At 34.0% G+C, this 26760-nt stretch overlaps 1 protein-coding gene across 2 annotated transcripts in view; it reads left to right on the top strand.

Moving 5' to 3' along the window:
* LOC145268226 (alpha-methylacyl-CoA racemase-like) overlaps positions 1 to 18941 on the top strand; it is a 48622-nt gene extending 29681 nt beyond the window's left edge. For both annotated transcript variants that reach the window (XM_080123538.1, XM_080123547.1), the window contains exons 6-7: positions 2390 to 2557; positions 18047 to 18941. In XM_080123538.1, coding sequence (XP_079979664.1) covers positions 2390 to 2557; positions 18047 to 18438 — 560 coding nt within the window. In that variant the 3' untranslated portion in view covers positions 18439 to 18941. The remainder of the gene's footprint in view (positions 1 to 2389; positions 2558 to 18046) is intronic.
* Positions 18942 to 26760: the final 7819 nt, after the last annotated feature.

Here is a 26760-nt window from a genome sequence, read left to right as displayed (position 1 = left end):
CCTCTAAAAATTGAAAAAAATTATCAAAATGTTGGTTTTACTTTTTATTTTTTATTTATGGTAATTGTTGTCCTTAATTAATTGGTTTAAGTTTTTTTTTTTTAATTTCAGTCAGTGCATATTAGTTAGAAAAATCAAAATGACAGATTTCTAGCAGATTTCCAAAGAGTGCAGATTGTTGGTGCCCTGACCACAGGTACTACTGTTATGGAAGGAGCTGAAATGGTGGCTGTATTAAGAGAAACTCTCTCAAAGATGATTACAGCCCATGAAAAAGAAAGGAAAGCATCCTACTTCTGAACAAAATCGTGTAAGAAAGTCGATGATGTCAGAAAGCGATCATAGAACCCTTGTAAGAATTGTAAAGAAATGGCACAAAACTATGGCACCCAAAATTATAGTAGAGCTTAACAATCATCTGGATAATCTTGTTTCACAAAAACTGTTTGCCGAAAGCTTCATAAGACTGGATTTCATGGGAGGACTGCTATTAGAAAACCACTGCTCCAAGGTGTTTCCATTATTTTGTCCAACCTCTATATATATTAGGCTGGTGCAAAAATAATGTTTTTTATCAGATATATATACGTCAAAAAATTACATTATTTTTGCACCAACCTAATATATATATATATATATATATATATATATATATATATATATATATATATATATCTTCCTTTTAATAATATTTGAACTCATTCCCTTTTCCTTACACCCATTTGTGAATTATTCCATGGATTTCTGCCTTTTGGATTACTTTGGACCATCTTCCAATGACACGATTCCCTTGGATTTTACTTGTGGAAATGGAAATTTAACCAACATTTTTGGATTTTGGATTTTTGGATTTTACCATTATTGGATATTTTACCCTTCACCAGACTATCCATTCACGTGAAATAACCTTTTTCTTCACCATCTTCCTTGTGCTTCACTATTTGTTACCAAGTAAGATCTATGACTTACTTGTAGTTTCATCAAATACTTTTGCAAGCAAAATCCGATCCCGCATTTTGCTAAATCCTACCCTCTGATGAGAAGGAAAGTATTTCTTCGAAACTCTGCGGATTAAGGACTATCCACTTATTTAGTGTTTCCTTTTTAAAATTAAATATGTTTTAACTCTTTCTCAAACTGTTTTTTTAACATATTTACTACTTGTTCTTTATATATATATATAAAATATTCAATAGAGAATTGACTCTGTAATAATAAATACGAAATCTGGGCAAGGCAGGCGATTCCGGCCAACGCTAGTGTGTTAATAAAATCTTGGGTGCTTATTCGCTCTTACATCCAGGATTTGAATTTATCAACCACTTACAAAAAAACATGCAGAGTGCAATAAAGTATGGACATTATAAAAAAGATAACTATCTAAATAATAATTTTTTATTTAAAATGAAAATGTGACACAATTCTGAAGATAGAATTTTATTCTGAAAGATTAGAGTAAAAAAAAATCTATTCTTGTCCAGAATTCCCCTTTTATTAAAAAAATAAAACAAAGAAAATGCATGTATCTGTGATGAAACAAAAATATCATACTCCGAAATTCACATAAATTGATAAATTAGTTTTATTTTTAAATAAAAAAAATAAAATTTGATGAGTATGTAGACGCTTGTTGAACTACTATTCAGTCTCGCTCACACACAGCGCGCACACACAATGCCCAAAACCCTCAAGTTTGAAACATGTATGATTATCGCCCCTTATTTCCAGAGTTACATGTTTAAACCGATAGCTGGCGATATCGACTTCCTTTTTCTGTCTATTTCGCTCTCTTTCATTTGGACATCATACAGTATAGACATGTGCAGGTTTTTCTCTCCCTGACTTTCTTATAAATATGTCTTGTACCAGTTGCCCATAATAAATTCACACGGTTTGTAAATTATATATTTTGGTGAGCATTGTTTCTTTATTTGTTGTTTGGTCATTGATTTAGCCTTTCATGACATGATAGACAGCATTTAATGATATCCATTACAAGTAACAGAAAAGCGGTTATCTTGTCTGCTATTTTGAAAATAAGTTAAATATAAAAAACGCGAAGGGAGATAACTCAATCCAAACTTGCAAGATTTATGTTGTAAAGCCTACAAATTTCCATTAATTGCTTAAAAAGGATTTTCTTTATAAAAATAAAACTATTTTATTATTTTACGTGATTTTTGGAATTTTTGGTCACAGGTATGTATATCATACAGACTTTTCTTTATTTTTGTTTTTTCATTTGGGTGAATTCTGTTCAAGAATCCAAAAAATCTTCGATTGAAAAAAGTTTCTGATTTTTAATTGATTTAATATTTCTAATTCATCAATGCTTTTATGGAACGTCACATCTTCTTTATTGTTTTTATTTTATAAATATTTACTACAGGCAGTTGGTTATGGAAATCGCAGAATATTCCTTTCTTATGGGGCAAACCTCGTGGACAAAATTTGCTTGATGGCGGCATGGCTTTCTATGATACTTATGAAACAGCTGATCATAAATACATGGCTGTTGGCGCCCTGGAACCACAATTCTATTCAAATCTTTTAAAAAGTAAGTCTTTGTTTTTTCTTTTTCTTGTTAAAATAATTTTTCAATTTAAAACCGTTTCATATTATCTAGAATCTTCAGACTACTGTCTCCATTTTGAGTGTCATTTTCACCTCTGTCCTTCTTCAGGTGTATCTTGTTGAACCCAGGAACGTTTCTGTTGAACTTTGGAATTTGGAAAGAATTTTGAATGGAGCCCTTTATTTATTTCACAGGGATAGCATGCTCTTGTTCTGTCAGCCATGACTGGATTAAGATCCTAAGTAATTGTCAATTGTATTTTTTGGTCGCCCACACTGCGTAAGGACCCATGGTGCATTAGTTAGAGTACTTGGTAAAATCAATTGTAAAAGAGATATTCTCTTGAAGGTTGAAGGTTCAATTCTCACTGTGGATGACTGAAAAATACAATTGCGAATTACTTAGAACCTAAATGTTTATCTACCAAGTTGATCTTAAATATTGTATAATCAATCCATTATATTATCATTTTCAGTCCCCCACCCCTAATTTCTGGCTCCCATCTTATCTCGCAATTACTTATAACGTCACCAACTAACTTCGGAAGAACCCCCCCCCCCCCCATCTGCTTTTCTTTTATATCGTAAGTTTCTTAAAACGTGACTAGTTAAAGTTCAGAATAAAATCACGCTTTCTCTTAACGGTTAATTTAAAAAAAAAAAAAAAAATCTTCTGAACGCTATTAAAAGTTAAATTCTTCACTAGTTTGCAGTTTGGAGACGGAAGTGTTGTTGTGATAAGTGATTTTCTCTACTAATTCGCACTTTTTATTTTTAGATTCAAATATTAATAACTACATTTTATTTCAGTATTTAATTTATGTATTTCTGTTGTATTAAATGCTAGCTTTTTTTCTCGTCCATAAATGTTTATTTATCTACCGAGTTGATTGCAAAAATAGATTACCTAATTGTACTCATTTTTAGTTCGTGAGAGGGGAATCTATCACCATACTTTCCCTTAAACAAGTACAATACTTAATTGTTTTTTTTTTTTTTTTTTTTTAAAATGGAGAGTAGAAAACGCATTGTGGATGCGTTATCGGCAGCTCCTGTTACTCTCGCTTCTTCTTATTTGTCCCTCAGTCCTCATTTTTTAATGAGTGATTTTTCTGACAAAGGGAGAAGAAAAAGCTGTTTTCTAGGTTGGCAGTATTTTGCGCGAACAGTTAGCAGAGTTGGTGGAAATTTTCTGTTTCTATGTCTATCCTTGTAGCCATGTCACTAGTAAGGGTGCTGGAGGTAAACGTTTTGTCTGGGCTGACGTTATCCGCCTGATAGTCAGGGACCCGAACCTTGGATTAACCACTAAGGAGGCTGTCCTATCAGCAGGTGCAAAGTACTGGGGCTGCTGTATTGCCATTTGGTGAATGGAATCTGGACCATGCAGTAGCTTCTGGTGGGGCCTCTTGATGCCATACTAGTGGGTAATTGTTACGGCTTTACCTTATCATGTGCTACAAAAAAAAAAAAAAAATTCTTCGTTTCTTTTTCTCTCTTAGTTTCCCCTCTCTGTTCTGCTCTAAGTAAATCTGATGACCTAGTTCACAAATTCCAAAATTTCATCATGACAAGTTTCAAGAAAAAATACACGATTAAACCCGGTTCTCCAACTTCCAACGTAGACCCCTACTACCATGTCTCCTTCTCCAACATCAGGGGTCTTCGTTCTAACCTTCCAGAGGTTGAAACCCAATTACAGGAGACTAAACCAGACCTTTTATTTTTAAGTGAAACTGGCATTGGACAGGCTATTTCCCTAGATGAGTTTGCAATTACAGGATACTCTAACTTAACTTCTAAATCTGACCCCCAAGATCGCCATGGGCATGGAATATGTGCCTATATTAAAGATAGCTTTCCATGTGGGAGGGACATCTCCAGGGAAGATTTTAACTTACCCTATATGTGCTTCCGGGTTGCTTTAGCTCACACTACTGCATTTATATTTACTCTCTATCGCCCCCACAACAGCGGAGTTACTATCTTTCAAAGCATATCTGAGAAAATTGACCAAGTCCTTTCTGCTTATCCTTCAGCTAACATTCACGTATGTGGAGACTTCAATGTTCACAACGTCGAATGGTTGACCCACTCAAACAAGACCGATGATGAGGGGAGGTTCTGTCATGATTTCTCCATTGCCTATGACCTCATTCAGATTGTTCAGGAACCTACCCGTGTGCCCGATAATGACGGCCAGTATGCGAGCCTACTAGACCTTTTTCTCACAACTTGCCCTGAACTATGTTCAGTTTCTGTTCTGTCGCCTCTTGGATCTTCCGACCACTCTGTTGTATCAATTAAGATAAAAATGAAATGTAATAAGTCCCCAGACGTACCTCTTCATCGTGCAGTATATCGATACACTAAGGCTGACTGGGATAGCTTCCGTACATTTATATCTGATCTACCTCTGCATTCCATGTTTAAAAAGGATGTGTCCTCTATAGTATTAGACCTGACTGAATGGTTAATTGTAGGTATTGACCATTTCATACCCTCTAAAAAGTTTCAGCAAAAACCTAACAGCCAGCCATGGTTCTCTCCAGAATGTGCTGCTGCCATTGCGCACAGAAATCACTTTTTCCACTGCTTCAAACGTAATAGATGTATGGAAACTAAAGCCGTTTTCAGGACTGCCAGCAACCATTGTAAGAAAGTAATAAGGAACGCAAGAGAGTTGTATGCTCAATCTGTTAAGTCCAAAGTAGCTGAGCAGCGGCTTGGTTCCCACCAGTTTTGGCAAATAGCAAACAGAATCCTGAACAGAAGCGTGTGCTCCATCTCAACTATTATCAATGGACCTGAGGTAATCTCGTCAGCATCAGACAAAGCCAAACTCTTTGTCAAGAACTTTGCAGCTAATTCTACCCTTTGCGACCAAGACCGCCAACCCCCAATATTTCCTCCTGTATCAGAAAACACGCTATGTGATATACGTATATCTGTACGTGATGTTGCGAAGCTAATCAAAAACCTTGATTCGAGTAAAGCAACTGACCCTGATGGTATTCCAATTATAGTACTCAAAAAACTTCAACCTGAACTAGCGCCCATACTTACAAAACTGTTTAAACGTTGTCTTAAGGAGAATAGTTTCCCATCTCTCTGGAAAATCTCATCAGTATGCCCTGTATTTAAGAATTCAGGTGATCGCTCATCCCCCTCTCAGTACAGGCCAATAAGTCTCCTGTGCGTCATGAGTAAGTTGCTAGAATCTGTGTTAAATACAGAAGTAATCAACCATCTCAACAAAAATAACTTTCTTAGTGATACTCAATATGGTTTCCGTTCTCCTAGATCTACAGCAGATGTCCTTACAGTTATATCGCATAGGATTAGCAAATCTCTCGACGGTGGCAATCTTTCTAGGGCAATTGCTCTTGACATATCTAAAGCCTTTGATAGGGTATGGAATAAAGGTTTACTTCATAAGATCTCTAGCTATGATATTGCTGGAAAAGTCTTCTCAATTATTAAATCATTTCTTTCTGATAGGTTCATAAGAGTAGTAGTTGAGGGGCAAAAATCAGAAGCTCACAGTATTAATGCCGGTGTCCCTCAGGGATCCATCCTGGGCCCAACTCTTTTCCTGATCTACATTAATGATCTTCCAAATCATATCCTTACATCATTTGTAGACATTTATGCTGACGACACTACCATTTATGGTACCACATCTAAGACAGTAAACGACCAAGTTCTCTCCAATTCTCTCTCCTCTGATCTTGAGCACGTAGTACAATGGGGAAAGGAGTGGCTGGTTACTTTTAATGCATCTAAAACCAAGCTTCTCTCTTTACATCATCAACATTCTAATCCATATTTGTCATCAATTGAAATGAATGGCTCTCGTCTTCAGGAGGCCTCAAGTTTTGACAAGCTTCTGGGCTTGACCATTACTCCTGATCTTAAATGGAACACGTATATCAAATCTGTTGCCAAGGCCGCTGGAAAAATGGTGGGATCTTTCTATCGATCCGGTAGATATCTCACTGCTGATGCTATTCTCTATCTATATAAGAACCAGTTACGTCCAAGGATGGCATACTGTTGCCACATCTGGGCAGGAGCTACTAGAAAGGACTTGTCCTGCCTTGATAGAGTTCAAAATAGACTTCGTAGCCTCGTAGGAGATGTCCTTTTCGCCTCCTTACAACCTCTATCTCACAGAAGAGATGTTGCGAGTTTGTCTGATGTATCGTTATTTTCATGGAAAGTGTTCAACTGAGCTTCAATCTATGGTCCCCCCTCGCCAAACTTTCACAAGAAACACTCGTCTAGCTGTAAACACTATCAATAATTTCCCCCACTCTTTATCTGTGCCTAAACCTAAACGTAGATTCCATGAACAAAGCTTCTTTCTTAGAACTGCACGCCTGTGGAATTGTCTTCCGTTTTCCTGCTTTCCGGCTGACTACAATATGGTTGTCTTCAAGTCTAAAGTAAATAAGTTCTTGATGAGCCGTTCCATATAAGTTATCAAATTTACCAAATTTTCATTACTAATGATTACTATATTGTCCAATTTCTACTGTACACTCTTTAACCCTTATCCTTGAGTGGCCTCTGGGCCTTGATAATGTGGTGATGCCTATGTAAAAAAACAAAAAACAAAAAAACCTCTATCCAGTCATGACTGATGGAACAAGAGCATGCTATCCCTGTGAAATAAATAAAGGGTTCCGTTTGAAATTCCTTCCAAGTTCCTGAGTTCAGCAGAAACATTCCTGAGTTCTGACAAGATACACTTGTAGAAGTTTGGAGGTTACATTGACTGAAATGTTGTGAAAATCACACTCAAGATGAGAACAGTAGTCCTAAAATTCCAAATAATACGAATAACCAATTCTCATCTCAAAAATTCAGAAATGTAATAAAACCATTTCATGCTCATTACAATTATCCTTCATATTCTCTGGGTTTTTCAGACAACTGTTCCCATCTTGCAAAACTTGTCTCATATCAGAATACCAGATATCTTACCTACTTCAGAAATTTAGAAGATCATGTTTCTGAATTTTTGAGATGAGGATTGATAATTTCTATTATTTAGATTATTCTGACTATTTTTCTTATCCTGAATGTTATCCTAACAATGTTTCGATATTCTTCAGATGTATCTTGTCAAACCCAAAAGTCTTTCTGTCATACTTGGGGAATCTGCACAGAATTTTGAATGGAACCTTTTATTTAATCCACAAGGAAAGTATGCTCATGTTCTGTCAGCCATGATCAGATAGAGGTCCTAAGTAATTTGCAATTGTATTCTAAGGATTGAGCTTGTAACCTCCAGAAGAGTGTTACTTACAACTGAATTTTACTAAATACTTTATCCGTTATGCCACAGACCTGTTCAGTTCTAAGTGACACTCTTCTAGAAGTTGAAGATTCAATCATCAGTGTGGGTGATGCTAAAAATACAATTGTACATTCTACCTGGTCATGACCGACAGAACAAGACTATTCTACTCGCCGTGAATTAAATAAAGAGTTCCATTAAAAAATCTGTATAGATTTACAAGTCGATAGAAAAATTATTCAGTATGACAAAATACATATGAAGAAGGTAAAAGGTTAGCCTAAATGTTGTGAAAATAACACTCAAGATGAGAACAGTAGTCCAAATGATACAAATTATCAAGCATTATCACAAAAATTATAGAAACACAATATTCTAACTTTCGAAAAGTAGGTAATACCTCTGATATTTTGAAATGAGTCACATTCTACAATGTATTTATTATGTTGGAAAAAAAATTGTGACTAATGGACAGATAATATCTACATTTATATATAAGATTAGGAAAGAATTGGATTTATATATTAAACTATTTATATCTACGTGTTGTTTTTCACTTTTCCTACTTTCTTTTTTGTGACTACCCTATTTAATTTTTACCAAATCATTTTTTAAATAGCATTTTGAAAGTTAAATTTAATTATTACCATATTGTTTTGTAATTGACTTATTAATTGAACCAAATTATTATAAACAATAGCAACTTATGTTAAAGTAAAGTTTTTAAATGTTTATTCATAAAATTAGTATTAAAAATGAATAACTAGTTTCTCAAACATTCAATTAAATGAGGATTTGCTAAGAATTTTAAAGCCAGAAATGACTTTCTATTCAATAGTTTAGTGACTTTATTTGAAAAGGATTTTGAAGCTAAATGCTTCAAAATCCCTTTCAAATAAAGTCATTCAATCTTTTTTTTATTCTTAAAATAATAATGGAAGAATGAAATAGTCGACTTATTAATAACTGAAATGCATTACGGAGTATTTAATTTAATAATTAATTTATTTCTTTAAGTATAATTTAAAATATTTTATTTTAGTATTTGCTGCTATTGCATTTTTGATTTTATTAAATAATCGATTAATAATAAATAAAACAAGTGAAGCATGCATCGTCCCCCGTGAGTGCACAGTGAACGAGGCATAAAAAAAATGACTAAGTTCAGCATTTTCCCCTCCCCCCACCTCATTTAGCCCCAAAAGTCCCCAAGGGACATCAAATCCTGGTGAAAATGAACAAACGGTGAAGTTTTAGGCCTTAACATATGTAAATTTGAGTTCTACACCATGCAAAAAAAAAAAAAAAAAAAAAAATGACTAAGTCCATCATTTGGGCCCCCCCATTTAGCCACCCATATAGCCCCAAAAGTCCCCAACGCCTTAACATATGTAAATTTGAGTTAAGCACCATGCTAAACTGCTAAATAGACATACACAGAAAATTTTGGACAAATACGGTAAAATAGTCCAAAAACTGGAGTGTTTTTATTAGCCCTAAAAAGCACCTGGGGCACACCCAAGAGTTATCACGAAGTACAGACAAAGAAAATTATATAGAAATCAGTTAGTTACAACTTTTCAGAAAGTTTTATAAAAATCTAAGGCATCAATTCTTTTTAATAAGCACAAAAGTGTCAATTTTAGCCATTTTAACCCGAAAGGCACCACTAGCAGGGCAACTAGATTTTTCCCGGAAAATCCGTTCTGTTATTTTTTTACTCATATCATGTTTAATGTTTGTGCAAAATTTCCAAAAATTCCAAGGCATAGTTATTGAGAAAAGTGCGGACAGACAAACGGACGAACCGATAAGGGTGAATTTACAGGTCCACCCTCCTTTTGTCGGGGGACCCAAAATACTAATGCGTAAGTTACATACAGGTTGCTAATTATCTTAAAATAATTCTTTCATTAATAATTAATTTCCTACTTCATCGCTTTTCGTAAGTTTTGGATATGTCCATTACTGTGATTTGATAATTCAGTAGATATCATTGGTTTCGCTTGAAAGACAATATTTTAATTTTCGAATTTCGCTACAATAACGAAGAACCAAAAGTTTTGTTTAAAAATAAGAATTACTTCCCTTGGACTCAGTATTTTAACAGTATTGATTTTTTTTTTTTTGGTGAATAATTTGACACGAGTTCATATTCAATAGCTTACGAGTAAGTGATAGAATAAATATGTATGAAAGTATGCATATACTAGTTATTCAAACTGAATTGCCTATTTCAGGAGGGATTTACAATATTGAAATACCCTTGTATCTTTCTGATAAGTGTTGGCCAATGTAATCAAAAACTTACTACTATGGTTAGAGTAACCCTTTTTTTTTTTAAATTTTACATATATCGATCCTAAGCAAGCCAAATTGCCACTTAGACCTAAGGACCTACTGTAAATTAGGAGCCCTATAAGAGCATGCTAGGTGAAGAGTTGTGCAACGATATCTTTGTTCACATTACATTTAAAAGTTGGGGTTTGCCTTACAATACACATTGGTATGCAAAAGTGGTGAAAAATGCAAAAATATAACAAATAAATATTATCAAAAGCTATGGAAGTTACTCTTCTACCTATCTGGAAAAGATTTTAGTGGTTTTACTCATTTTAAAACGTTTGTTCGGTTCGAAAAACAAATGGTGTCTAGCATTAGATAAGAACAAGAAAAATGGTTGTGAATTGGCACTTTGAAGTTTCGATAATGACTTAAAAATAAAACAAAATATTTATTTATTTGCAGACTATTATCTTCATCTTGTAGTTTTTGTTTCACAACGTTTCGACCAACTATTCCCCTGGCCTTCGTCAGGTGGTAAACCATGACAGGATAGACTGAAATGCTATAAAACAACTGGAAGATGAGGATAATAATCCGCAAATAAATAAATAAATAAATTGCTCATCTCAAAAGGATTCCAATAATAAAACAAAATACTGTTTAAAAATCACCCAATAATTGTTACCATGACATTTATCTGGTGGGTGTCAGACAGCAAAACCTACATCAGATATTGGCTGATAGTCTGATCATATTGAATTTATATGTGGCGGCTGTGTTAGCAAAGATATAACATGTTTTTTTCTAGATCAGAATAATCTTTCCTATCTTATTATATATGAAGATCAGAATAATTGCAATTCACTCACTTTTTACAAAAATAGTTTTAATCTTTATTACAACTAGAGGTAAAAAAAGTTTTGTAGAGAGTTAAGATTTGATTAAAGATTTTAAAACTAAAAAAAACTGAACCATGGACATAGAACTTTATAAAACCAGTTAACTTGAAAAAAAAAAAAAAAAAAAAAAAAAATCTAAATATTAATTGTACGTCCAGTGTCGCAAAAACACATCATCACAGCATTAATTAATGAGTAACGAATTACCTCCCTTTATAGTTGCTCTTTATCAGTTAAAAATCATTAAAACCATTCCGTCTCCAGAAATTAAAAATAAATAAATAAAAATCATGGCTGTCTGTTTACGGTTTCAAATTAACTATTTTATTTTATAATTAAAACAAGCCATGTTGAGAGGTAACTGTAATTTTTTTTTTTTATTATAGATTCTTTAAAAAAAAAAAAAATGTGCAAGTGAATTGACATCTGTTCCTTTATAATTTATAATGTGGAAACTTTCTCCACTGAAAGGTAGAGGTTAACAAGGATTTTGCAACAATGGTTTGTTGCGACCTGTGACTAGGTAAAAATTGTAGAACCTTGTCGGTCTGGTAATAAGGGTAACGATTCAATTTTCTTCAACTCCAATCCCAAACTGAAATCCCAAGCAAAATTCAGTTCACTCCATCCTTCTTATAATCCAGTTAGCCAATCAAATAAGTTAAACGTAACAACTACCAATATAAAAAGAGTCATCACCCACACAAAAGGTTTCTGCTGCCACTCTTCCTGAGAGTCGCAGGTAAGTGCTTCAAGTTTTCTCAATAATAAAAAAATATCATTCAGGAAAAAAATATTAAACAAAACAATGTGTTGTGTGTTGAATTTTCATTGAAAAAAGAAAATCTTAATTTTTTTTAATCAATTCTTTTTAGCTTTGTAAAAGGTTAAAAAGGAATTTATAAAAAAATTGTTTTAAATTCGTTGTTATTTGTTTGATTTTATTGTTTATTAATTTTATTTATAATGTGTTTTAAAGATGTTCAACTACCATGGAATTTCCATGGGTTCGACTAGTTTAAAATTAATTTGCTTCTGCTGTTTGTTCACTTTTTTTTATATAGTATTACTACGCTTTTCTTGTTGTTGCTTGCTGTCAGTCTAGAAAGATGGAAGTGAGAAGAGTTATAGGAAGTTCTGACGTGGGGAAAATGATTACCTTTTACTGTTAATAGAAAGAAAGAAAGAGGGAGGAAAAGTAGATATCGTAAAAAATAAAGGGGGGGGGAAGAGATCAAACATCAGAAAGGGTGAAAGCGATAGACAAAAACAGTAAGAAATGGGTTCCATACTATGGCTAATTAGGACAATAAAAATAGAATTTTTTTTTTTCGAATATGACTCAGTCCGAGAATTGAAGAATATTTTAGCATGTAATTTGTATTATTGAAATATACAGGAAAAAAGTCTTAATGAAACAAGTGTTTATTAAGTCAGCTTTAGTTTTAATAAAGTTCACCTTCAGTATTTCCTCCAAAATGCTGTGGATAACAAGGGAATTAACTCTGAATATAAAGGATGAAGTTATCTTCCTTAGATCATGTAATGCTAGTGTGATAATACGTGTGGGTTTAATAAAATATATAATATTAAGATGAATATTTGTAAAAATTAAGGCCTTTTTTAGTTTATGCTGACAATTGATGATCATGATGCTTATGTTGATCACCATCATCGTCATCATCATTGGTTTTGTAACGGCTGATGTTTATACCTCAGCGTTCAAAATGAAATGACTAAACTTGTTTGTGGACACATCGTAAACACAAATAATTCTATGTTGGACCAATTTAAGAAATTTCTGAATTTATTTGAAATGGTCTTTCTGGGAGCCACTTCGATTCTTAAAAAAAGTCAGATTTTTCTTCAATAAACCAGTTTTAACACAAGTTTGTATCCATATTATGCTTCCTAAAAAAACCTTTAAAATGCCCCAAAAGAAATCAAAATTTACAGAATATTTATTAATTGATTATTTATTGTTAAAATTTCACAAATATTGGAAGTTATTTGTTATTATTCAGACTACTGTTCTTATCTTGAGTTTCAAAATCCACAGACCGGCATCCTTAGTGCCCCTCTGTTAGACTTTGAGCCCGCTGGCATGTCAACTTACAAAGTGCGACACACACAAACTGCTTCAATCTCTTCTTTTTTTTTTTTTTACCACAGTGATCACCACTTATCAAGGCCCGGAAGCCACTCAGGGATAAGGGTTATTGTCGTCTGCTCACTATTAACCAACTCATCAAGTTTTTTTTTTACAACGGAGTCACCACTTATCAAGGCCCGGAGACCACTCGAGGATAAGGGTACAGTAGTCAATGGGAAAATGTTGTAGTAATTGTTGGTAGTGGAAATTCTAGCAGCTCCTGCGCAGATGTGGCAACAATACTCCACTCTTGGACTTATTTGGCTTTTATACAGGTAGAGAATTGCATCAGCAGTGAGATATCTACTGGAGTGGTAGAAAAATCCCACTATTTTTCCAGCAGCCTTGTCAACAGATTTGATGTACGTGCTCCATCTCAGATCAGGAGTAAAGGTCAAACCTAGAAGCTTGTCAAAAAATGGAGCCTTCCCAAGATGAGAGCCATACATTTCAATTGATGCCAGACGGGGATCAGAGTATTGATGATGTAAAGATAGAAGGTTGGTTTTAGATGCATTAAAATTAACCAGCCACTTCTTTCTCCATTGCATCACATGATCAAGATCAGAGGAGAGAGAATCAGAGAGAACTTGGTCGTTTACGGCCTTTGAATTGTTGCCATAGATGGTAGTGTCATCAGCATAAATGTCTACAAATGATCTTAGGATGTGATTTGGGAGATCATTGATGTAGAGCAGGAAGATAGTTAGGCCCAGAATGGACCCCTGAGGGACTCCAGCATTAATACTATGAGCTGATTTCTGCCCATCAACCACTACTCTTATGAACCTATCAGAGAGAAATGATTTAATAATTGAAAAGACATTTCCAGCTATACCGTAGCTGGAAATTTTGTGAAGTAGACCTTTATGCCATGCCCTATCAAAGGCCTTTGATATGTCAAGAGCAATTGCCCTAGAAAGGAAGCCCCCATTGGGAGATTCACTAATCCTATGAGATATAACTGTTAGTACATCTGCTGTAGATCTAGTAGAATGGAAACCATATTGCATGTCACTGAGGAGGTTATTTTTGCTGAGGTGATTGACTACTTCTCTAACACAGATTCCAGCAACTTACTCATGATACACAGGATACTTATTGGTCTGTATTGAGAGGGAGATGACCGATCACCTGAATATTTGAATACAGGACATATTGATGAGGTTGTTGTTGGGAAGCAATTCTCCTTAAGACAACGTTTAAACAGCTTTGTAAGTATGGGAGCTAATTCTGGTTGAATCTTTTTGAGCACTATAATAGGAATGATGTCAGGGCCAGTTGCTTTACTGGAATTGAGGTTTTTGATTAGCTTGGCAATATCATGCACAGATATTTGTATGTCGCATAGTGTGTTTTCAGACACAGGAAGAAATACAGGAGATTGGTGATCTTGATCACATAGGGTAGAATTAGCTACAAAGTTTTTGGCATAGTGTTTGACTTTGCCAAATGCTGACGAGATTACCTCAGGTCCATTGATGATGCTTGGGATAGAGCACACACCTCTATTCAGGACCCTGCTTGTTATTTGCCAAAATTGGTGGGAATCAGCTCCTTTGGATTTGATGGACTGAGTATACAACTCTCTCACGTTCTTCATTACTCTTTTACAGTGGTTGCTGGCAGTCCTGGGGGCGACTTTAGTCTCAGTACATCTATTATGTTGGAAGCAAACAAGTGCCGGTGGAAGCATGCCTTTTTTTTACAAATGCCGGTGGAAGTTCGGCAAATACTTGCCAGAGGGCAGTGATCAGTCTGGCTTTGGTGTGGTAGAAAGTCAGGTTGGTGATGGTCTCGACGTATGACCAAACAAAGTAGTCCAACGGGTTCAAGTTGGAGGAGGAGGGGGATGCCAGTGAGAGAAGGGTACAAAGTCATAGCAGTCATTTTGAAGCCAAAGCCTGGGTCTCTTTGGACTTGTGGGCTAGCACTCGAGTCCTGCTGCAACACCCAGGGTCTGCCAGCTGATTGCACCAGAGGATCACCACAGTCTTTATCACATCCAGGTACACTTTGGTGTTGACTTTGAAGCCAACTTCGAAGATGTGAGGTGGCATGATGCGGCCTTCACTTGAAACCACACCAAAACCATAACTGAGGCCGGAAACTTTGTTTTCATCACCCTCGGCCCACCCTCAAGCATTGAACTGTCCGGATTTGCATTTTGATGGTGTTGGCAATGGTCCTGTTGTCATAACGTGGATCTGTAGAGAGCATGAGTTGTATAGCGGCGCATATCCGATCTCACTCATTGAACATTATGTCACTTTCAGACATGATAGAAGGCTCCTATCATTCATGGGATTTGTATACAACTGGCCAACTAGTAGATGGTCTGCAACAACAAAAAAAAATTTCTTATTTTTGAACAAATTTCGTCCATTTTTAAAATTCGGTTCCCCTACTTCAGTCTAGCTAAAATTGCAGATTTATATTAATTTTGAACCAAATTTTATTGGATGTCCATGAAAAAAATTTGGAGAGGGGTGGATGGATGATATAGGGTAGAATGTCCCATCCAACACATACAAGTATGTAAAATAGACCTTTAACGTATTAGGAATTTTGGAATTTCCTTATTTGGTGAATGCTCGGTTTTTGAAAGGTTCCTTTAGGGGGTTTAATTTGGACAGTGTATTTTGGGATGGGCCGGTTTCAAAGAAATATTTTCAGTGAAAAAGATTTTTAGGTTTATCCTTAGATGTGAGAAAACGAGTGACATGTTATACGGTAAACTAAACATAATAATGAGTTCAGAAGGCATATATTCGCAAAATATATAATTTATATATGTTTAAAATGGAAGTTAACAGCAATAGGAAGAACATTAAATGTTCATGAATATTTTTAGAGTTCTTTTAAAAATAAGTAGGAATTCATTATGTTTGGATATTGAAGGAGCTAGGGTCATTAATTTAAGAGCCGTACATTACAAGGATCAGAGAATTCCTAATCCAAACTTCTCCACTCAAATAAATAAATTACATTTTATTAAAAGTTGTAAATAAGAGTCAATGTTCTTTGTTTATCATATTAGAAAAGAGGTTCAGTGAGAAAGGTTGCATTCACTTTATTGGAGACTTCAATGTTCATAATGTGGAATGGTTAGCCCACTCAAACAAAACAGATGATGAGGGGAGGTTCTGTCACGATTTCTCCATGGCTTATGACCTAACTCAGATTGTTCATGAAGCCACTTATGTGCCTAACACTGACGGTCAGTATGCAAGTCTCCTAGACCTTTTTCTCACAACTTGCTCCAAACTATGTTCATCTCCACTGGGATCTTCCGACCACTCGGTGGTCTCAGTTAAGATAAAAACAAAATGTAATAAATCATCCAACATACCTCTTCATCGTATAATATATCGATATTCTATGGCTGACTAGGATTGGTTTCATACATTTATATCAGATCTACCTCTGGTTTCCATGTTTAAAAAAAACGTGTCTTTTATAGTATCAGACCTCCTGGCTCCAGACCTCTATCGAGGTTGTGATTGCGTATGAAGGCAGCTATCTTGAATAGATGTCAGCTCTGCTACATAATCAATTTACCTGAATTGATTTTTCAATAAATGTTTTAAAATAAAGCTGTAGCGTTGTTTTCTTTAGGGTGACAATTTTATCGTTCTACCCTTTACATTCAAGTATAAATATGGTAAGAATATCACAAATGCCAAGAGATGATTTTTGGATTTTATAAAAGTGTCATCCTATGTCATTAAAAAAAAAAAAAAATCTAAAAGATATTTCTTGTAAAGCATCACAGTTATGAATTTACAGGCTCTATATTGTTGGTCCATTCTTTCTTTTGAAAAATGCTGCAACAACAGACAAATGGGTAAAAATTGGGTGTTTCCCTTCAGTTTTTGACTTTCTAACCATGATTTTTGGATTTCTCAGCCTAAATGGATGGTTTTTGATTTAAAATGATTTTCTAAAATTGTTTAAAATAGACAATTGCAATGCCAAATTTCTTATTTTGGGTTCTCCTATTTCCATCTAGCTAAAATTGTAGATTTATATTAATTTTGAGTCAAATTTTATTGGTTGTCCATGACAAAAAAAAAAAAAAGATAAATAAAATGTAGAGAGTGGCAGTGTCAAGGTTGGATGATATAGGATGGAATGTTTCATAAGGATTCTTCATATAAGGTTTAGTATCATTATATCTGGATTTTAATGTTTATAATGAAGCATAAAAGTGGTGCAAAAGTAGTCTGTTTGGGGAATTAATCTTACTCGTTCTGAGAAGGGAATTTTTTTTTTATAGTTATCTTATAATTTGCCACAGAGACTCAAAATTAGCCATAACTTGGGTATTAGAATCTGATTTTCTGACCCAAAAACGCACCAAACATTAATGTTATTGTTTTTTTTTCCTTTCCTTTTGCAAAAATCAATCATGTTCTACAGAGTTAAATACAAAAACAAACACAACAATATTTCTCCACAAAACAAACAAACCAAACACTATGAATAAATATTTGAAACTATAAAGGACTTAAAGCATAGCAACTTTTTCTAAAATTACTTGATTCAGCAATAAATAATCTGTAAAAGGTTGATATGCCATAAAAAAAAAAAAACCCCAAACAATCGATCTTAGGATCTGAATAAATTTGAACTATGGTTCACTTTCATTGCTGGGCAAATCTAGTCATGTCTTATAGTAGAAATATTTAAGCTAAAAAATTTCTGTCTTAGAAAAACTCCAGAGTTTTTGTCTTATTAATATTTTATTTGACATAACCTTTCTTTACAGCAGAACTGGTGTGCTTCAAAAATCGTAAAAATTCTTACTAATTATTTGTTTATTTACAGCCTTGGATCTTGATGAAAAAGACTTTCCACAAGCTGGTGACCAAGACACGCTTCGAGATAAATTAACGGAAATATTTAAATCCAAAGACCAAAAATACTGGACTGAGAAATTCCAAAATGTTGATGCCTGCGTTAATGCTGTGCTTAGTCTGGAAGAAGCTGCCGCTTTACCCCACAACCAAAGTAACCAAACATTTATGAGAGGAGAGTCAGGATATGAGCCAACACCCAGCCCAACTTTGTCCAGAACGCCGGCCATCAATAGTGTGAGACCGGACCCAGAAGTTGGTGAACACACGCTAGAAATCTTGAAAGAACTTGATTATACGAATGAGGAAATTCAGGACTTACTCACATCTCGAGCTGTTGGACAGATGGAAAGCAAACTTTAAGGAGGATTTTTTTATATTTGATATGTAACTGAAACATAAAGGGGCATAAAAGTGGTGCAAAGATATTCTGTTCGAGGAATTAATCTTACTCGTTCTGGAATGGGTATTTTTTGTTTATAGTTGTCATAAATTATAAGACAACTATAAAAAAAAATACCCATTCCAGAAACCTACAAAAACTCAAAATTATTTATAACTTGGATCTAATTTTCTGATCCAAAATGCACCAAACATTGATATTGTTTTTTTCCCTTTCCTTTTGTAAAACTCAATCATGTTCTGTAAAATCAAAACTACACACTAATTCTTATATCCCCATGGAATTGTTAATAAAATCCACAACTATATTTGGTATGAATAAACTTCAGTTTATGTCTGACTTGTCCATCAAGTTTCAAACATTTGATGCCCAACAGCATTCAATGATATACAAATGTTATGTTTTCAACAAGTGATCAATAGACTAAATAAAATAAATGTCTTTAAATATATGCATGTTCATATGTGCTGGTCTTTTTGTTCTCTTCATTGTCAATTATTGTTACATGATAAGGGCTGCCCCCTTTTCATGTAAGTATAAAAATAGAGAGATTTAGTTAAAATGAAAATGAAATAGAATAGACAAAATTCGAACCTCGTAAATTAGGTTTAGAAATAGATTACGAGAGAGAATTAGAAAATGGAATGTAAAACAAACCATTGTTTAGCTTAGAGATAAAATAGTTTCAAGAAAAGAATGTGCATTGTCAATTCTGTTATGAAAAATTCAATTGAGGAATGCAACTATACAAGATAATTTAATAAACATGTTTTTAACATATTGGAAAAAATAGGTTACTGGAAATATAGGTTAAAATTCCTTTTGTAAACAAAGGAAAAAGTTTTGGACACGCATGTCCAGAACACGTGAAAGAAAATACATGTTTTAACATGTGTATGACGTCATGGAAAATGGGAAGTTCTAGATATAGTTAGAAACTTAGGATAAACTGGAGGAGAAACTGGAGAGAGTCAGAGAGAGTCTGAGGACAACAGAGGACAGTCCAGACATGGACATTCGAACCTCTAGAAGCGAGATGGTCACTTTTGAAACTAGAATGTGAAGCTTTGAATTCTTGACTCAGAAGACCACGACCGGTCTGGAGAAGAAATAAACCCATCATGTGTTTTTATAAACGTCGTCTTTGTGTTGTAATTCTACCAAAAAGGTAAAGTGAAAATTGTCATTATATGTCTTGTATATCATGTGGTTTAAAATGTCTTTACATACACATCTTACATACACAATATGAACACTAAGACTGTCTGAAGACTGTCTCAACACTCAAAGAGCGTTTTCTACACTTCTAAGCATAAACATTTAATATATATGAATATCTTTATAACACGAACAATCTCTCTTACAACATCTCTCTTTCTAAGACACAACGACAAACTCTAATAAGACTCAATAAGACTCTCTAAGACTCACTCTTAATTACAACAAGAACAATAATAATAATGAAATATTTTTTGTCTTTGCCACATTTCATGTGTGACCATTGATCGTCTCATCTGTTAACTAAAACGAGCAAAACTGTTCATGCAGCAAAGACACAATTACGATATTTGTTGAATTTCTTTAAGATTTTATTGATGAGAATTAACTTACGAAAAGAGAGACGGACTAAAGTTATCTTCTGATTGTTTACTTCTTAAACCTACACCATTATTGAATTATGATCGCATATCAATCAAGGGAGATAACTCAGCATAACGGTGCTATTTTGAATTGTTGTCTGTCTCTTCCATTTGTTTACATTTTCAGTTTTTTGTTTTAAGTTCAGTTCTGTAGGCTCGAGAATAAAGTCTCTTCGTCCCTTCAAACGGTTTCGTGTGATATACTTTTATTTACTGGCGTGGTGGCAGCGATGGGATCGCAAGTAAATAAAAGTATATCATACGAAACCATTTGAAGGGACAAAAAGACTTTATTCTCGAGTATACAGAATGAAACTCAGAACAAAAACTGAAAGCGTAAACACGAATGGAAGAGACAGACGACAATTCAAAATAACACTATTATGCAGAGTTATCTCCCTTGATCCATATGCGATCATAATTCAATACTGGCGCTAACTTTCTATCTATCGAAATGAGTGACGTACAGGTAAACAGACATGAAAGTAACACTCGCTCGGATCATCATTTCTCTACATTATTAGCGCATCCTATTTGCATGCTTCCAACAGAGAGACTAAGCTGAAAATCTTTGTTTCTCTCACTTGAAAACGTGATGTTTGTCATATCCTCATATCATTTGACTATGTTTTGGCTACAGAGTTTGATATCTTGCCCCTGTCTTGTCCCCAATCTTTCGTTCCACACTGAGAATGGTTTTGTTTTACAGATCTGGGTTATCCTGGCATGCACTAAGAGGAACCTTCATCAAAATTCACACTAGCAACTTAATTGATACTTACTGCCGTAGGGTCCATACTAAACATTTTGATGATGGTCTTATCAGTAGAGGTGTGGTCCTGAATGGACTTCACATTCACCGAATCTTAACCCTCCCCATTTTAATCTGTGAGGTTATCTCAAAGATAATGTTTATCAACACAATTCACAGATTCTTTATGAATTGAAGAGAGCCGTCACAGCCAAAATCAGGGCAATGCCTGAAGAAGGATTTTTTAAAAGTTGTTGAATGTTTTACACATCATATTCAGGTACACTCAATAATGAATGTTAATAAAGCACTGTTGGACATTCATGATTGAAACTTGGTGGACAAATCAGGCATAGATTGAAGTTTATTTTTACAAAATATGTTTGGATTGCATCAATAATTTCAGGATGCCACCCGAAAAATTCCACCCATGGAATTGTTAAATATACAGTCAAAACATATTTCAATTTATGATCAAATTTCAGCCATGAATAAAAAAAAAAAATAAAGATTTATATTTTCAAAATTTTCTGAACAATCTCTCTCATTTATTTTTTAAAGTTTGTAGTGTGGTTCCTGGCCTTGGGAGAGCCTATTTTTGGATGCTGAGTGCGTCTTTGAGTATAGCCAAGAACCACACTGACATTTCATATAATTTGGGTATAAAGTTATTGTTTTAGCATGAATATAAAATCGAAATAAATGAAACATTGTGAGAATAGAAGGGTCACCAAGTAGTAAGACAACATAAAACGGAGTTTTGAAAATGGAAAATGTTGAAAAACAAACTTTTATCTATATAAATGAAATGGTTCATGTATGTTTGTGTGTGTAAATATTTAACCGATAGACTCTTAAATTACTGGTCACATAACACTGAAATTAACAGGAAATAGTAATCATATACCAGAGATGGCTTATAATAGGTACAGGCAAAATGAATGCCGATGCTCAAAATGTATAAACATTTTGACCCCTCCCTTTACTTAAAAACTCACCAAAAATCAGGAAATTTACCAATTTTAATGAAATTTTCAGTATTTATCAAATAATGATCGCAGAATATAATGAACTAATTATTTTTTATTTAAATCTTAGTGGAAATGTATTATTTTGTTTAAACAAAAAATACCTTTACTAAAGTTATGGTTTTCAGTAGTAAATAAAAAACGCAAGAATTTATTTTTGCTTTTTTATATAAATAAAGCATCGTAATTTGTAACAATAAAAATAAAATAAAATAATTTTTACAGGAACATTACGAAAAAAGCCCCTAAAGACCATATTAATGAATTCGATATAACGTGAAGAAAAATTAATTTCTCGAACTACCGATATTACCATTGAATTAAGTATTGCTTATTTAACATTTTCACACAAAAAAATTATAACTGCAAAAAATATTTCTACTTTTTTAAAAAATTACAGGTTTCGCATAATTTTTATATGCAAGATTTTAATAATTTCCTTGCTCGCAAGAATATGAAACTTTCGGCGTAACATATTTGTTATATAATATTGAACAATAATTAAAAAAAAATTAATTTAAAAACAGGAACATAGAAAAATAATTAAATTAAAAAAATGGAAAAATTTATACACACGTTCAGAATAGGAATGTATGGATGTACGTCTGGGGGGAAAAAATATCACACCCTTTCCTCCCTTTTAATTACATGACATCATTTTCACATTCTTTCGACTGGCTGAAATTTTGGGCCTTCGTATATTCCGTGTTTAGAAAAACTTTAGTTTATTGCGTTTTGCGAACGGCAGAATCAGTCGGTTTTGGGCTAATTAATTTATGTTTCGTACAAACAAGGTGTTTTTTTTTTTTATTTAATTCAATATCTTAGGATTTTACTAATTATCTTTGAAATAGGCCCAGAAAACTAATATTTATCTTTTAAAGGATTTTACAATGAATTTATTTAACTTCAAAATTTAGCTGAATTGAGTAGTTCGCCGTGAAAAAATTTTTCATAACTTTTTTTTTTCATGTGTACAAATATTTTTTTTCCTTTTGGAAATTAAGTTTAGTCCTTAATCTTTCAAATACAATCAAAAAGCAGAAACCTACAAAAAAATATGATAAATCGGCTTTCAAAACTAGGTCCCCCTATTTTTGCCCGCCCATTTTTGCCCATACCCAGCTTATAACAAGTAAATTCTTTGTTTAAATGGATGATTAATGTGTACAGAAATCGGCTAGTTGCAATGCCAAATATTCGTTTCAACTTGCCAACATATAAATTTGCACATGCATGAAACTAATCATAGCTAAAAGTGGCTTAATTTTAAAACTTTTTATCTGTCTATTGGGTTAGCTCAAATGGTAGGGAATGCAGTTGGAGCGCTAAATGAGGGAATGCCACTGGAGTGCTAAATGTTTTGGTTTTGATTCTAGCTGATGGCACCCAAGTCATTTTTTTTCAACTATTGAAATCAGAACTATATACTAGATACAATATAATATTCAATAGAGAATTGGCTCTGTAATAAATGAAATCTGGATTAAAATATATTTGAGCATAAGACCCCCACCCTGCTAGTATATAAATCAATCAGAAATCAACCATTTCTTAGCTATATAACTATTTAAGGTCATTTTAACACCTAAGATATAGTTCAATACTAAATACGAAGTCTGCATAAATTAAAATATATTTAAGCATAATTTATGACCAGCAAGTCCCCTCCCCCTCGCCCGCTAGTAAAAAAATTATGGTCATACAAGAGATAAGAATATAAAAGTTACTTTCAGCCATTTATGCAAACACATGTTCGATGAAGAGTTGGGTTAGTCATAAGCCAAAGTATTCATGTATGCACATGTAAGTAATATTTGTATGTGAGTATTTGGCAGCGTGGCATTGTGTATGTGTGTGCGTTGGTTTACCTTGTTCTTATTAGTGTGTGTATTGTTAATGTGTGTATAGCTGTAAGCAGTAACTTGTTTCTGTTCACCTTGTAATAAAAAGGCATTAAAAAATCAGTACACACCTGTTTCTTGTGCGATCTCATGCAGACAAAAAGAAAAGACAAGGAAAAAATGGCTGCCTTTCTGGTTTTATGCTAATCCAACTGATTGCTTTATGTAAATGAGATGCTGCTGATTGTAGTATAAAAACCTGACTTTTATAGAGACTCTGCGATTTAGGATTTAGTGACAGAAGGAGCGAGTCTTGTGAGCAGAGAGTTGTGTTTTTGCAGTTGGAAGAAATTAGGCAGCAAAGTGGTGGGAACGTTTTTTTTTTTTTAAATTTGTTTTTTATTTTGGACATCGAAGCCAGGAGGAATTTACACACCTGACTCTTGCAAATGTGTAGGAATGTGCAAGATGTATAAGACTTTTACTTGAGTTATGGAGTTCTCTTCTTTTGCGGCTTGCCTCCCTCAGCATAAATGGCACAAGGGAGTGTTGTTAAGCAAGATTATTGGATGCCTTCAAGTTTCCTCTCTCTAGCTTTTGGGTGTTTTCTTTATAGGAGTTTCTAACTTTGTATCCGGCTGACTATCTTCACATAGATGTGTTACTTTTGCATCTTGGTTAGAAAATATTTTGAGTTCATATGCTTCTGTGAAAAATTCTTTGTTTTGGAAAGTGAGGGCGAAAGCGAGTTCCAATGAAGTAGAGAAAGAAAGAGGGTAACAATTATAGCCATTTGCTTTTTAGCGTTCTTATAGGGATCACTTTGCAATTAAGTTGTCGCAAGTTCCTTTTGTACTGGCAGCACAATTTTGAGTGGCAGAGTAGGGATCATAGGCCAAACTATTTCCTGTTGGGGAAATGTGAGAATAAGTTTGGTTTCATATGTCACGCTACAGAAATTGTCAGTTAAGATTTGACATTTTTAGTAAGAGCTTAGATGCAGTTGTGGTGGAGGTGGGAGTAGCCATTAGCTTGAAGGCTAAATAAGAACAATTGAGGGGAGGGCACTTTACTGGGGGGATAATGACGGAACTTCTGCTCTATATCATGTTTTAGGCACAAAACCTCACTGAACTCATCAGTAGAAATATAGATGAATCATGTATAAAAACTTCGAAACTAACATGATCATGTTTCTGGATTTTTTAGATGAGAATAATTTGTATTATTTGGACTACTGGTTTCATCTTCATTGATATTCTCACAACGTTTCAGTTGATGTAACCAAAATTCGCACTAGAATTGTTCAAAAGGACCCATGGCATAACAGATAAAGTACTTACTAAAATTCATATTTAAATGATACTCTTCTGGAGGTTGAAATTTCAATCCTTCATGCGGACAATACTAGGAATCGATGCCTCCATTTAGTCTGTAGTGGCAGCTATGTATGTAATTGTGAGGCAAGGGTTGCACAATCCAACCGCACGTCTCCTGAATCTGCACTACTTGAGTCCAGTGGCAAGAAGAAGTCCAGAACGACTGGATACAATGCCGAGATAAGCAGAGAGCACATACAGCACCAGGATGCCTCAAATGGTCACCCATTTAGTACTGATCAGGTTCAATGTTGCTTAATTTCGATGATCTGACGGCATGTGTCAAATGTGATCATGCCGTACATAATAGATAGTAAGAATACAATTGCAAATTACTTAAGACTTCTAACTGATGGAATGAGAGTATGCTTTCCTGACGGATTGAATAAAGGGTTCTGTTTGAAATTCAACAAAGATTCCAGAGTTCAACAGGATACACCTGAAGAAGACTGGAGGTTACATCAATCGAAATTATTATTATTCTACCATCCAGCGAGTATTCACTGAGTTGCCACTGGCGTTTGTGGAAAAGGCATGCTCCAAGTTACGAACTCGTACCGAGACGGTGATTGAGGCTGAAGGCGGCTACATTGAATAGATGTCAGCTCTACTTCATAATCAAGTTACCTGAATTGATTTTTTCAATAAAAGTTTTAAAATAAAACTGTAGGGTTTTCTTTAGGGTAAGAATTTTATTGTTCCACCCTGAAAGTATCCTGTAATAATATCAAATATCCTCTTAATATTATAAATATTAATGTAATATGTAATTTATGTAATATGTAATTTCATATGTAATAATAAAGTATCCTGTAAGTAAAACTTAACGACAAAAGAGAAGTTATTAAGAAAGAAAAGATTAAATTTTGTTTATATCTAAACTTTATCAAAATAATCCCAAGAATAAATGAGATATTGCAAAATGTCTATATAAATAAAACAGTAGATGTTTATGTGTCTGTCTGTCTGTCTGTGTGTTTGTGTTTCTGTGTGTAAATATTTAAACGATAAACTCTTAAACTTCTGATCACATAACACTGAAATTAACAGGAAATAGTAACCATACACCAATGATAGTTTATAATGAATAAAATGGAAGAATAACGCGTACAGACATATGTCGGCAAGTTTGAATGCAAAATGTTTATTTCAACTTGTCGACATATTTCTATTACTTTCTGCGCATGCCCAACTTCAATTCATTTCTTCAAGTCGTTTAATATTAAATCTTTCTTACTTATCTCTCGATAGCTACATCAGTAGTTAATACGTCTGGTGCACTAAATGTTTTGGTTTCGATTCTAGCTGACGGCACCCAAGTCGTTTTATTATTTTAAAAACTTTTGAAGTCAGTACTATATATTAGGTACAATATAATATTTAATAGAGGGCTCTGTAATAATAAATACAAAATTTGCATTAATTAAAATATATTCTAGTGTGCCTCTCCCCCAGCATTGTAGAATAACTTGCATTCTTTCTCTTTTTCTTCTTGATGATGATGATGATGATGTTCATATGCTGGCATGTGTTCAACGGCTTTAAGAAATTGATCTCCAAACTATCTCTGTCCGCGTCTTTATGTTTTACATGTTTAAATGAAGAATCTTTCTTTTCAAACCTTTTGTTCTTGTTTCTCT

The sequence above is a fragment of the Euprymna scolopes genome, chromosome 4, assembly GCF_053919585.1.
Source record: "Euprymna scolopes isolate OS-2025 chromosome 4, ASM5391958v1, whole genome shotgun sequence".
Classification (NCBI taxonomy): Eukaryota; Metazoa; Mollusca; class Cephalopoda; order Sepiida; family Sepiolidae; genus Euprymna; species Euprymna scolopes.
The sequence above is the reverse complement of the archived record's forward strand: the minus strand, read 5'-3'. Positions and strand labels throughout refer to the sequence as shown.